The sequence below is a fragment of the Canis lupus genome, chromosome 5 (genome assembly GCF_048164855.1).
Source record: "Canis lupus baileyi chromosome 5, mCanLup2.hap1, whole genome shotgun sequence".
In the NCBI taxonomy this organism is placed as follows: Eukaryota; Metazoa; Chordata; class Mammalia; order Carnivora; family Canidae; genus Canis; species Canis lupus.
Window position 1 is genome coordinate 56,603,926 of NC_132842.1, and position 15,128 is coordinate 56,619,053.

The following is a 15,128-nucleotide window of genomic DNA, read 5'->3' on the forward strand; positions in this document are numbered from 1 at the left end:
CAAGATAATGGTGTCCTTTATAAATTAATGGTATGTCAGAATTAGTAATCAAGTATGTTCATTAAGCATAACTTCTAAAAGAATAGAAATCTATTCTAAGTCTTTTAAATAAGCAAAAAGAAAATAAGATATTAAAATTTATTGATAAGAGAGGAAGGAGAAAGTAGAGAAAAAAAGAATGGTAGACAGAAGGCTCAAAGTAAGCTGGAAGAAGTAAGTTCAAAGATACCAAAGCCATAATATGTATAAGTGAATTAGACTCCCCAAATAATAAGTTGGTTGCCAAATGGAAAAAAATCTTACTATCTAAAACATCCTTAATGTTTAGCAACAGAAGATTGTTTCATATAATGGTACCATTCAGGAGTTCAAATAAATTTTATAGGGTAAAATGTTAGATCTGAGATTTAAAATACCAGAGCAAAAAAAAAAATATTGGAGGAGGAGGCATCTAAGGAATCTTGAAGTTACATGATGAGTTAATGGGGTTTTTATTATACTTTTTTCGTGTGCTCTAAAATGTTTTCTATAAAAGAAAAAAAAAACTAGAATGACATGAATTATTATTTTTTAAAGATTTTATTTATTTATTCATCATAGACACACACACACACACACAGAGAGCGAGAGAGAGAGAGAGAGAGAGAGGCAGAGACACACAGGCAGAGGGAGAAGCAGGCTCCATGCAGGGAACCCGACATGGGACTTGATCCTGGGACTCCAGGATCATGCCCTGGGCCAAAGGCAGGCACTAAACCACTGAGCCACCCAGGGATCCCCAGAATGACATGAATTAAAATTGACATGGATAAATATGAAAAGCATAACGTTGAGCACGAAAAGCAAAGTTCCAGAAGAATGTGTAGATTTTGATGCCTTTCACATAATCTTTAATTTTCTGCAAAAAAAAAAACAAAAAAAACTTTTAAAGTATACTAACTGTATTAGGGACAATAAACACCAAGTTACATAATGGGAGTTATCTTTGCAGATCAAGGGGGGAATGGCACTGGTAAGGACCTGGGCCTTCCCCACTTTGCCTATATAATAGTTAAATTTTTTCCAAAAAATGGAAAAGCTAGGAACAAATATAGATAAGGCCAACTATATTTCAGAATAAGAGATTTTTTATGTGTGAGCTCTAGGAACAGTTCCTATAGGTCAGTAAGCTATAGGTCAATAAATTAGTATGAATTCCATATCATTAAGGCAAAAGTGTTAAAGTATTCCTAGGCTAAATATTGCTCTTTTTTTTTTTTTTTTTTGTGAAACACAATCGGTTTGATTTAGTACCTAGTATGTAGTAACTACTTGAAAAATACATGATAACTAGAGATTATGCTTAAAGAAATGATTGAGTCTTTTGATATAAACCAAGAAAAATTTAATATAAGGTATAATGATTTAGATGAAATTAAAGAATTTCCTTTTGATTAACATAGTAGACAGAGCTATAGCATATGGTTGTGTCTGAGGGTTATGAGTTGATCTGTGCTTCACTTACCTTGTGGTGCTGTGGACAGCTTAGAGAAAGGGGTGCTTTTTTTGTCTTTTTTTAAAAGATTAAAAAGAATTATATGGGAAAGAGAAAGCACAAGGCAAGGAGAGGCAATGGAGAGGGAGAGAGAAACTTAAGCAGACTCGTGATGCGGGCTCCATCTCATGACCCTGAGATCATGACCTGAGATGAAACCAAGTGTAGGACGCCTCACTAATAAGTGAGCCACTCAGGCAATTATAAGCTCTTTTTTTTTTTTTAAAGATTTATTTATTTATTCATTCAGAGAGAGCGAAGAGAGAGGCAGAGACACAGGCAGAGGGAGAAGCAGGCTCCGTGCAGGAAGCCTGATGTGGGACTCGATCCTGGGTCTCCAGGATCACACCCCGGGCTGCAGGCGGTGCTAAACCGCTGCGCCACCGGGGCTACCCTCTTTTTTTTTTTTTTTTTAATTATAAGCACTTAAACAGAAATATTTTTCATAGTATATTAGTAAATTTATTTAAAATGCTAAAGAAATGAGTAAAATGTGGGATTTATATTTATTGTCAATAGGTAATCTGTTAAAGCCAATCTTTTTTTTTTTGTGAGAAGAAATGTAGCTGTTTTTTTTAAAAGCATAATTTCCTCATTTAAGAACAAATGCTCCAAGCTTCCCTTTTTAATAATGACTTTATGAAAGTAGTCAAATTCATTACTACTAGGATATTCAGTTTTTATAATCACACCCTAGAATTTACAGTATCTGTAAATACATGTATTATTTAGAAAGTTGTTTTGACTTAATTGAGTATTGCCATTCCGTTGTTTCCTCTGAGGGCTCTTTCCTGCTTTAAAAAAAATACAGATGTTCCAATACAATTACATTCTAAAGTTGCTTGTACATTTTTTTATATGATATACTATTTTCCTTCAAATTTGTTTTTCTCATTACTCAAAATACTTTGTGAGTTAATAATATTTTTTCATTTTATTTCTTTATGATTAAGTACTCCTTTTATTAGTTTTCCAAGATACCACTTTAAGTTGGTATGTAATTTCCTTAAGATTCTGGCCTATAATTTTTACCTTTGAAGAGTAAGGGCTGATGTAAAAAATGTAAGTTAGAACTTTAAATGGTATTTTCTTTCTTCCTTTACGCTTCCAAATAAGAGAAGTGAAATTTTACCCAGCTTCCTGGTATCAGAAAGTACGCTCTAAAAAACCTAACCCGTTTATCTTCTGAGTTAGAGCCTACTCTGAACTTTTGTTTTTTTTTTTTTTTTTTTGGTTTTATTTATTTATTCATGATAGTCACAGAGAGAGAGAGAGAGAGGCAGAGACACAGGCAGAGGGAGAAGCAGGCTCCATGCACCGGGAGCCCGATGTGGGATTCGATCCCGGGTCTCCAGGATCGCACCCTGGGCCAAAGGCAGGCGCCAAACCGCTGCGCCACCCAGGGATCCCTACTCTGAACTTTTGAGATGAAGACAATTTTATGGTTAGAAATAGTGGACAGATAAGTTTGTGCAGAGTTGCATAGCCAGACCAAGTTCTACAGTGGGAATATTCTGGGAGGAAAAAGGAAAGTTAAGAAAAGTATGCTGTTTTACTTTTATTTTTTAAGATTTTATTTATTCATTAGGGACCCAGAGAGAGAGGAAGAGACACAGGCAGAGGGAGAACCAGGCTCCATACAGGGAGCCCAATGTGGGACTCTATCCCGGGACCCCAGGATCATGCCCTGGGCTTGAATGCAGGTGCTAAACCGCTGAGCCACCCAGGGAATCCCCAAGTATGCTGTTTTAAATTTTAAAATTAATTAATTCTAACCCTGTTGATTCAGCAAAAATTTGAGTACCAAAACTAGTTTGAATTCTAGAGACTGAGTATAGGAAGAAGAAATGATACTTCAGGAACTTCTTTGCAGGGACGCCTGGGTGGTTCAGTGGTTGAGCAACTGCCTTGGGCCCAGGGCGTGATCCTGGGGTCCTGGGTTCAAGTTCCACATTGGGCTCCCTGCGTGGAGCCTGCTTCCCTCTCTGCCTGTGTGTCTGCCTCTGTGTGTGTGTGTCTCATGAATAAATAAATAAAATATTAAAAAAAAAACCAAACTTCTTTGCATCTCTTGAAGTCCCATAACTTTAAAATGTAATGTAATGTTAAATGTAAAATAATTGCTTTGTTTACATTATAGAAATATATCATAGGTCTTCTAAAATGAGTAATGGCCCTCCAGGCAGTTATCTGTTAATTCCTATTAGATTGTAAATTCCTTGTGAGTGAGAAACTGTCATTGTATTGTCTACAACACAGCATATATGTTTACTTGGAAAAATAGTCATTAGCAAAATGTTATTTGAATTTTTCCTGTTTGTTAATATAATAAAAATTAAGAGTTTATTTTACTTTAAATATAGGCTACAGACTAGATTCTTGGTTTTTTAAATGTCTTATTCATGTATTTTTCTGATCACTGGATTATGAAGTGATAATTTATATGAAGTAGAAAGCTTTAATTCCTACCATGTGCTTGTCATTATATGCTGGATGTTATGAAGGTTATTACAGGCTAAAATACATATTCTCCCCTAATGTATTTATGAAGTTTCCTTCTTTTTGGGGAGCAGAACAAGAGTTTAGAGAGAGGTTTTAATGGTAAGTTCACAAGGGAGGTATCCTATTTTGCACAGAACCTGTAAAAAGAATACAGGGAAGATCTCATAAAATAATTTACTTTAAAAAGTATAGATACGGGATCCTTGGGTGGCGCAGCGGTTTGGCGCCTGCCTTTGGCCCAGGGCGCGATCCTGGAGACCCGGGATCGAATCCCACATCGGGCTCCCGGTGCATGGAGCCTGCTTCTCCCTCTGCCTGTGTCTCTGCGCCTCTCTCTCTCTCTCTCTGTGACTATCATAAATAAATTAAAAAAAAATAAAATAAAAAGTATAGATACAATCATTATAGTTCTATTTGGGGAGAATTTTCCATTTTTATGAAATTTTTTCAAGTTACAAATATCTCTAGGAGTGAACACAACTCAAGTCTTCATTAATAGCTAACATATAGGCACCCTGGGTGGCTCGGCGGTTTAGTGCCGCCTTCAGCCCAGGGCATGATCCTGGAGACCCAGGATCGAGTCCCACATCAGGCTCCCTGCATGGAGCCTGCTTCTCCCTCTGCCTGTCTCTCTCTCTTTCTCTCTCTCTTTCTCTCGCTCGCTCGCTCTGTGTCTCTCATGAATAAATAAATAAAATCTTAAAAAAAAAATAGCTAACATATAAATTATTGGGCAGCAGTAAAAAAAAGAGTGGGTGTTAGGATAAGGACCAAGCAAAGAGGAAGGGGCTCCTAGTGAGACTATGTTATTTTGCTAGGGTCTGTCATTGAAAATCACTCCATGGACTGTGAGTTGCTGATCATTCTTGCACAGACTGAAAATAACAGGGAGTTGGAAGAAGAAACTGAAGTCTCTTGGTGTTAAAAAAAAAACAAAACCAAAAACCCCAGATAACCAAAGGGAACCAATAACCAAACCATTAAATTTTTTTCCTCACATCTATATATTTGTTATCTGGGTTTCCTGTGAATTTACTTAGTAATTGTTACGTGTTTGAACAAGGCCAGGATATCAGAGGAAGGTATACTAACAGTAGTAGAAATAATGTCAAAAGGCCAGAAACAATGGGAAAAGAGTTTAAAAAAAATCCATAGGAGTAAATTTCAAAATTATTATGTTTTAACCACTTACGTTAGTGATGGAGAACTCAGTACAACTTTAGATATAATAGCAAAATACAAGTATATATCTTCCTGATGGTGTTACTTTTAGAAACCATAGTAATAGCAGATACCATTTATTTTGTAGATTTAACTATATGACAGATCCTGTCCCAATCATTTTACCTAAGTTACATTTCATCTCTGCTAAAGCTTTAAATAATAAGTGGTATTCTTCCCATTTTAAGAATGAGAGAACTATGTAAAGCTAAAGCTCCAAGACCCAGTTTTCTTTACATTACAAGATAAAGTCGCATCCTGTATTACTTAAGAATGCCAGGAAGGACCCTTGGGTGGCTCAGCAGTTGGGCGTCTGCCTTTGGCTCAGGTCATGATCCTGGAATCCAAGATTGAGTCCCACATTGGGCTCCTCCTGGGGAACCTAGTTCTCCCTCTGCCTGTGTCTCTGCCTCTCTCTGTGTGTGTGTGCGTGTGATGAATAAATAAATAAAAGCTTTAAGAAAAAGAATTCCAGGAAAACATGGAGCATATATGTTTAATATACTGTATGTCATTATATTTTAAGCAGCATTCAGAGGGACCTTTTTAGAGAGTAGGACTGTCTACATCTCTTGCCAATCCCAAACTTCCAGGTAAACCCAACTTTCTATTTCTAATTCTTATTTTTAGACTCCTGAACATACCTGGAGATAATTATTTTGTTTCCGATTGGGTCTCCACAATTTTCATGTTTTCCAGCTTTATTTAGCCCTCATTGGCTCTTAGTAGTACTTTTATTCATCTAGCTGTTACCTGTTGTATCTTTTACAACCTGGCTTGAAATGTTTTTCATTCCTGTGAAACTCCTAGCTCTACCCTACTCTTCTTCACTCTTAGCAGACTAACTCATCAAGAAAATGGAGATACTTGTATCTTGAAATTTGTATCTTCTCTTTTTTGATCTTCTTTAAACTCTTTTTTTTTTTTAAGATTTTATTTATTTGAGACAAAGAGGGAGCACACGAAACGGGGGAAGGGCAGAAGAGAAGGGAGAAGCAGATTCTCCGCAGAACGGGATGAGGCTTGATCCCAGAACCCTGAGATTATGACCTGAGCCAAAGGCAGACGCTTAACCAACTGAGCCACCCAGGCACCTCAATCTTTAAACTCTTATTTACATCAGCACTCTTTACCCCCAAGCCTCCCATGTCCAAATTGATCAGTCCTTTGAGAATTGATCAGTCAGTCCTTTGAGAATTGATTAGTCCTTTGAGAATAGTCAAGTTTCTTGATAACCATTATGTCTGCTTCAACCTCCACATTACATGTAATCTTTCTTCTGAATGTCTGTCTTCCTTAGAATTTATCTTTACTTCTGTGGCTTTGTTGCTTTTTACTGATTTCTAGGTAAAAATAGGAAAAGATTCCTGTATAATTTATTTTCATATTCCTCACTGCCTAATATTTATTTATTTATTTATTTATTTATTTATTTATTTATTTATTTATTTATTTATAAAATTTTATTTATTCATGAGAGAGAGAAAGATATAGGCAGAGGGAGAAGCAGGCTCCATGCAGGGAGCCTGATGCGGCACTCGATCCCAGGACTCCAGGATCACTGCCCTGGGCTGAAGGCAGGCGCCAAAACTACTGAGCCATCCAGGAATCCTCACTGCCTAATATTTAATATATTGTTTTTTTTCGCTTTTTTTAAAGATTTTATTTATTCATGAGAGAGAGAGAGAGAGAGAGAGAGGGAGGCAGAGACACAGGCAGAGGGAGAAGCAGGCTCCATACAGGGAGCCTGATGCGGGACTTGATCCCGGGACTCCAGGATCACACCCTGGGCCCAAAGGCAGGCGCTAAACCACTGAGCCACCCAGGGATCCCCTAATATATTGTTTTAATTGAATAAGTAACTTTGATAAAACTAGAGCTGTAACATGGCAATAACAATTTTTAAGTAATAGTAATCTTGAAAAAAATAGGCAATAATAAAAACAAATTTATAGGTTTATTGGAGCATATGGAAACAGAAACTTCAAAGAAAATGATTTTCTCAACTTTTGAGCTGCCTTTATATTTATTAGTCAGACATTAAACGGAACATGTATATGTTGTAGGAGGAAGGAAGACTTGTAGGTGTGGAGTTTCAAGCATATTTTGATGGTATTACATTTTTGTTGATTGAATTCTTAGTAACACCAAGTAACTTTTCAAAGCACATTCCATCAGACAGAAATGAGACTTGACATTTAGTTTCTGCATTATTCTGTGACTATAACAAAAAATCTTACTAATGAAGACTTTAAAAAGGATATTAAAGTTAGTTTATGTCATATTGAACTCCCCATGGGCCTCATCCCTTATAATGCACTTAAGTAGTTATTTCAAGTGAACTTATATCAGGAAAGAAAACAGATCATTATATACTTAAAATGTTTTTGTTTTTTAAAAAAATGTTTTTGTTTTGCAACAGGCAGCTGTTAAATCTAAGAAAGCTACAGATACCTATAAACTTTATGTGGAGAAGTATGCATTAGCAAAAGCTGATTTTGAACAGAAGATGACAGAAACAGCTCAGGTTGGTATTTTTAAGCTTTAAATCTAAAACAGGATATTTGTTTTACTGATAAAAAGAATATAATTCTTGTATCAAATAATTTTTTAGTATTAAAAATGTTAAAATACACAATCTGTGTTTTATTGATGCTGTTTTAAAGATACACATCTTATTTTGGAGATTGAGGACCAAGATGCAATAACTGACAATATAAGGGACTAAAGAGAATTGGGGAAAGTGAGGATGTTGATAGATGGTGAACAGAGCTAATTGTTAAAATTGACTTCTGCTTTAGAAGAAAACTGAAAATGATGCACTGCTAAGAATATAGCCATTAACAAATAATCAAGAACTGCCTTCATAGAACTTCTATTTGAGTTAGGGAAGACATAATAAAGTCTGTCTTCCATAAACTTGGGATAATTTATATCCCATTCAATGTTTTTAGAGCCTTATTTAAAGGCCTAGGTTTAAGATAGGTGTCTTTTATGGATCATGCCTAAAACTTCTACCCCCACCTTCTTACACATTTTTCTTGTTTTTTTCCTTAGCACCTATTATCATCTAATATGCCATGAATTGTATTCACTGTATCAGTTAGAATAGGCTGGGTTTGCTGAGGTGACAAAGAAACCCCCAGATCTCAGTGGCTTACAATAGTAGGGGTTTATTTGTTATGTTCCTATTTATCATGGCTTGGCTGTAACTGTCCTTCATCTTCACTCTGGTATTGAGGCTGGTGAAGGAACCTTTTCCTAGAATATTATTCTTAGTCATTATATTTGAATGTACTAAAGCACAGTGGTTCTTCTACCCATAATTCTTTATTGTCTGTCTTCCTCCACCAAAATATAAGTTGTGTTATAAGAGGGATTGATTTATTATTTCCCCAGCACTTTTAAAATAACTCCCAGCACATGGTAGGCATTCAATAAGTTTGAAGAAGGACTTTATATATCTGCCTTTTTGGATTCTAGAGTGTTCCTGTGAATCGTTCACATCTCAGAAATGAAAAGGCTTTCATGCTTCCTTGCAGGCATATATGGCATCCGTCTTTACTTGCCATGTTGCAAACACTGTCAGAAAATGTTTGTCCTTCAGTCATTTAATTTGGAAAAATTAGAATTTACTAGAGTCAGAGTTTTTCATTAATTTATATTATTTCATCAAAGTGTTCTTTTTTAAAAAAATTTTTAAAAATTTTTATTTATTTATGATAGTCACAGAGAGAGAGAGAGAGAGAGGCAGAGACATAGGCAGAGGGAGAAGCAGGCTCCATGCACCGGGAGCCCGACGTGGGATTCGATCCCTGGTCTCCAGGATCGCGCCCTGGGCCAAAGGCAGGCGCTAAACCGCTGCGCCACCCAGGGATCCCAAGTGTTCTTTTTTAAAAAGATTTTATTTATTTATTCATGAGAGAGACAGAGAGAGAGGCAGAGACCCAGGTAGAGGGAGAAGCAGGCTCCATGCGGGGAGCCCGATGTGAGACTCTATCCCAGGACCCCGAGATCACGACCTGAGCTGAAGGCAGATGCTCAACCACTGAGCCACCCAAGCATCCCTCATCAAAGTGTTCTGAAGGAATTTTCAGCACTCATCTTTCTCTCATTATTTTTCCTTTTTTCCAAATTGACATTTTGTTTATCCTGCTACTTCCAAGATGGGAATATTAATATATTTGAGCAGTTGTATAACCATGCTGCTTTTAAGTAAAGGTGATAGTATACAGTGCTAGTGTGTGTGTGTGTGTGTGTGTATTCTCTCACATGCCCTCTTTGAGTAAGTAAATAAAATCTTAAAAAAAAAAAATTGTCTACCCACCATTTGCTTCGACGTGGATGGAACTGGAGGGTATTATGCTGAGTGAAATAAGTCAATTGGAGAAAGACAAACATTATATGGTCTCATTCATTTGGGGAATATAAAAAATAATGACAGGGAATAAAGGGGAAAGGAGAAAAAATGAATGGGAAATATCAGGGAGGGAGACAGAACATGAGAGACTCCTAACTCTGGGAAATGAACTAGGGGTGGGGGAAGGGGAGGTGGGCAGGGGGTGGGGGTGATTGGGTGACGGGCACTGAGGGGGGCACTTGATGGTATGAGCACTGGGTGTTATTCTATATGTTGGCAAATTGAACACCAATAAAAAATAAATTTACAAAAAAAATTTGTCAACTGGAGGGTATTATGCTGAGTGAAGTAAGTCAGTCGGAGAAGGACAAACATATGTTCTCATTCATTTGGGGAATATAAATAATAGTGAAAGGGAATATAAGGGAAGGGAGAAGAAATGTGCGGGAAATATCAGAAAGGGAGACAGAACGTAAAGACTGCTAACTCTGGGAAACGAACTAGGGGTGGTAGAAGGGGAGAAGGGCGGGGGGTGGGAGTGAATGGGTGACGGGCACTGGGGGTTATTCTGTATGTTAGTAAACTGAACACCAATAAAAAATAAATTAAAAAAAATTTGTCAAGACAAGACATTTTAACTCCACTATTTCTCTTGAATAAAATTGATTTAAGTTTTTGGACCATTGTTGCATTATTGCCAAAACCATAATTTCACCATTTTTGATTGTTTTAAAAAAGTTCAGACCCTTTGCATAAATATGAATATAATCTTTTAGCTTAGTGATTTTCTGATCATGTAACTCAGTGTTGAAGAAAATTGTATATTAAATATGAGGTGAAGGAAATTAATTTTGATAAACTAGCCAGAAAAGATAACAAGGCATTTAGGCTTATTCCTTAGGACTGATTTAATTTGGGGAAAAACATGGGTAATCAGGTTTGTGCAGTTGAAATGACAAATGTATTTTGTTTGAAAATAGCTAATTCAGCATTTCCCAAATCCTGTTTTGAGGAATATCATTGTTGTGTGAAATATTAATAGGTACTTAGAGAAGAAGAAAAACAAAAAGGGTTTCATGATCAAAGAAATTTGGAAAATACTGGGTTAAGCAAAATGAAACATGTTTTATTTCAGTATTTCTCAGGGTTCTTATTTTGTTTATTGGAAGCCAACTCAACAGTGGTTTTCTTCTTGGAGAATAAATACCAGAATGACCTGGGAATTTTACAAACAACATTCTCATCTTTTTCCACTCCCATCTCCAGGGAATAGTAGAGGATCTTTGTGTTCTATAGTTTGAAAACATTTTCTAAGTGATTGGATATATCCCCACCTTAGGTTGAGAACTGCTGAGATCGAGTTTACAGGCATTTCCTCATTTCTTTGACCATAGATTACCTCTTTTGAAGGCTGTGTATGTATTAACATTTCAAGGATTAGAAAGACACTTTGAGAGTCCTCGGGCTAGATTATAAAGTCTTCAGAAGTAAACAGTAGTTTCTGCTCTGTCAACTAATTGCTCTTCAATTTGAAACACTTCTACCTTAATTTTTGTGACACTTCTCATTTGGGTCTCGTTCCAATTTTCTGAATGTGATTATAGATTTTAATATATGGCGTTTTCAAACTCTGAACAAGTTCATATATGCCTAAAAAATGGCATAACAAAAAGTTAACATAATACAAAGTTAAACATTTCAGTATTTTTACTGGACCCATTTGTCTAGAAGTATTATTAAACATTACATAATAATGTTAACTCACTAAATTTGGTTAGATGTATTGAAATGATTTAAAAGGTCTTTTGATTGCAGGGACACCTCTCTGGCCCAGTTGGTAGAGGATGTGGCTCTTGATCTCAAGGTCGAGTTTAAGTCCCATGTTGGTTGTAGAGATTACCTAAAAAAAAATACATAATAATAAAAAAGTTTTGATTTCAGAGTGTATTTCTTTTATGTATATATGTAACTTTTCATTTTTGTTATCCAGAAGTTTCAAGATATTGAAGAAGCCCATCTCATTCACATAAAGGAAATTATAGAATCCTTGTCAAATGCTATAAAGGAAATTCATTTGCAAATAGGCCAGGTAAGTTTTTCTTTTGTTGAACTGATTCATGAAAATTTTATGTTGATTTATGACTTTTTAAAAATCCAGAACTCCATATGATACCGGATTATTTCAGATAAAGAATATATATTTACATGTATTAAGTATAAAATAAACTGAGTGTTTTGATTGGCCACCAAGGATGATAATTCAAACCAGTTGTTAAAAAGTAACCATAGCTCATTCCTTTTACTTTAAAATTCTGAAGTTCATCAATTTTTTAATATTTAAAAATTTTTTTTGCTGTTTTATAATTTAGAACAGCAGTAAGTTATAGAACTTGTGCTTAGAGGGGAGCCTGGGTGGCTCGGTCAGTTAAGTGTCTAATTTCGGCTCAGGTTATGATCTTAGAGTCCTGGGATTGAGTCCCGTATTGGGCTCCCCACTTGGCGGGGAATCTGCTTCTCTCTCTCCCTTTGTTCCTCCCTGCTTGTGCTTGCTCACTCTCTCAAATAAATAAATAAAATGTTTAAAAAAATTGAGAGAAGAAAAGAACTTGTGCTTAGAAATTTCCAAAAATAGGAATTCATGGCAGGCTTAGTTGGTGGAACATGTGATTCTTGATCTTGGCATTTAGAGTTCAAGCCCCACATTGGGTATAGAAATTACTTAAAAAAAAAAAAACCTTTAAGAAAACATTTTTCCCCAAAAAATATAAAAGCAGTTTGTTTATTAAGATTTTATTTATTTATTCATAAGAGACACAGAGGCAGAGACATAGGCAGAGGGAGAAGCAGGCTCCACGCAGGGAACCCGACATGGGACTCGATCCCGCCCTGAGCCAAAGGCAGATGCTCAACTGCTGAGCCCCCCAGGCGTCCCTAAAAGCAGTTTAATTATGACAATTGGAGTGCATTGAGATAGAGTAGAGAAAGATGAGGTCTATTGTTTTTTATTATTAAGGATCCAAAGATTGTTAGAGATCTGTGTAAGTTTTAATTTATATAAGAATTATGTGTCTAAAACATTCAAAGATGAGGACAGGAAACTGCCTTGACTTCTAAGGCTGAGGGGCTGTATCTTCATGTAAAACAGTGGTTGGTACCCACAGAGTAACAGCATGTTAGGTAAATGAAAGTTCTCAAAGGTTTTGGGTCAAAGCCACATATTTTGGTGTAACAAATTTTAATTGCTTTGTCCAAGTTATGTCTGAAATATAGTAAGAATTTTTAATGGAAAAAGAAAAAATATCTTTATTTCATTTTAATAGGTCCATGAAGAATTTATAAATAACATGGCTAATACTACAGTTGAAAGCTTAATACAGAAATTTGCTGAGTCAAAAGGCACTGGGAAGGAAAGACCTGGTAAGATGATAAACTGTCAGGAAATGTATACAAATTTCTCATCCAGCAACAAATATATTTGCTTTTAAATTCCCAAACTGCAAAATGGAGCCTGGGAGATATGTAAAAATCTGTGTAAAATATCAAATATCATTTACTTTGTATCTGATAATATGTTAAATTAATATTTTTATTTTGGCCTTTAGTGGTTAATAATTTAATATTAAAGTAGTTATAACCTTTAGTAAATTAATATGTTGCTTATTTACATTTTTCAAAGAGTTAACAAAAGTGCAGTTTATTTTTATTTTTATTTTTAAATTTTTAAGAAATTTTTTTTTTTTAATTTTAAAATTTTTTTATTTTTAAAGAGAGGGAGAGCTCACACAAGCAGGGGTGGGGGATTGGGGTGGGGACAGAGGGAGAGGAAGAGAGAATCCTAAGTAGGCTCCATGCCCAGCACAGAGCCCTATGTGGAGCTCTAAGAAATTTTTTGAGTATATGGACACACTGACACAATGTTACATTAGTTTCACATGTGTATCATGGTGATTCATCTTTCTAAGGGTTATGCTATGCTCACCAGAAGTATAGCTACTATCTATCACCATACAACGTGATTGCAGTATCATTATCTACATTCATTTATCTATATTCACTATGAACAGAAGGAAAAGTGGGAGAGAATATTGAGCCCTCAGAGCATTGAGGCCAACAGAGAACCTTTCATAAAACTTAACAACTTTTTAAATTTTCGTATTGACATATGTATTCAACAAATATATTTGTTGCATGCTAAAAAGTATTTCAGATGGTGTTTGAGACACTGGAGATATATAGGAATCCTGGTTCCTGTTTTATGAACAAACAATGACAATATTCTGAATCTTACGTTTAATAAGCATATTATGATATATCACATATACTAAGTAGCCTATTCTTTTGCCCTGCTCAGCATAGAGTCTTCCAGATTTCTTGATTTTGTATATTGGTTACTATACCATATTCTTGTAAGATACTTGTTTCATTCTACAGGTAAAAATAATTCAGTCTAGTAAAGAAATTAAAATATCCAATTCAAATAAAAATTTGAAATTCAGGAAAATGGGTAAGTGATTTTTGGGAAGTTGGGGAGCCATTTTTCTTTAGTGCAGTTCCCAGAACTAAGACTTGTAACCTAAATCTTCACTTTTTCTTTTCAGATTTTATTGACTTTCAGATCATTGGTTCACTTATGTATTTTTCCCTTCAGATCTTCTTTTCATGCTTTCTCTACCTACCTGATCAATTGCAGCGGTAGGTTTCTGAGTATTGGCACTTCTCTAACCTATTTTACATGTTACAGCACATTCATATTTTGAGTATACAGTTGTGAACTTATCATTGCAGTACTCATAAATCTTTGACTTCTCATTATAGACAGAATGATTAGGCTCTGGATTTGGATTTAAAGCTTCTCAGTCTCTGACTAGTCTTTAGTCTTACCCTCACTGTCGCCGACTGGAACTGCTTACTATTTCCTATACCTGCCCCCTTTACCCTGGGGTACCTTGGGTGCCCTTATGTTCTTATTCTAGGAAATGCTGTATTGTACTTCATTTCTGCCTCATGTCTCTTCCCGTTTATTTGTTACGCACATAAACTCTTAAATACCTGGGTCATTTGCTACTTCCTCCATTGAAAGTGCCAGAGAACTTTAACTTTTTTTTTCTCCTTTATTATTAGTGCTGTCTACCTTAGATTTTAATAATTGTGCAGATATGAAGGAAAGTTCTGTATTTGATTCATCTGTTTATGTGTAAAGAGTACATTTTTGTTGAGTGAATGAACAAATGGACGTATAATAGTAAAGTTAGAATGTTAGAGAGGTTGCAGTGGATGGATTTGCTATTCGAAGAGTCTTGGTGAGGAATAGTAATTCTGGTTAAAGTTTAGTGAGACACTCTCTGCCATGTACTGTGCCAACCATTTTGCAGGCAAACTTTGATCTTCAGCAACTGTTTGAAATAGGTACTGTTACTCTCATAATAAAGATGAGGGAAATGGTGAGAGGTTAAATGATTGGCCTAAGGTAGTAGATGGCAGAGCAGATAGTAAAATGCCAGGGTTCTTGAC

The 15,128-nt window shown here is 35.7% G+C and overlaps 1 protein-coding gene across 7 annotated transcripts in view; it reads left to right on the forward strand.

Moving 5' to 3' along the window:
• FCHO2 (FCH and mu domain containing endocytic adaptor 2) overlaps positions 1-15,128 on the forward strand; it is a 121,113-nt gene that overhangs the window by 37,456 nt on the left and 68,529 nt on the right. For all 7 annotated transcript variants that reach the window (XM_072826774.1, XM_072826777.1, XM_072826775.1 and 4 more), the window contains 3 exons: positions 7,680-7,784; positions 11,608-11,706; positions 12,938-13,034. In XM_072826774.1, the coding sequence (XP_072682875.1) occupies positions 7,680-7,784; positions 11,608-11,706; positions 12,938-13,034 (301 nt within the window). The remainder of the gene's footprint in view (positions 1-7,679; positions 7,785-11,607; positions 11,707-12,937; positions 13,035-15,128) is intronic.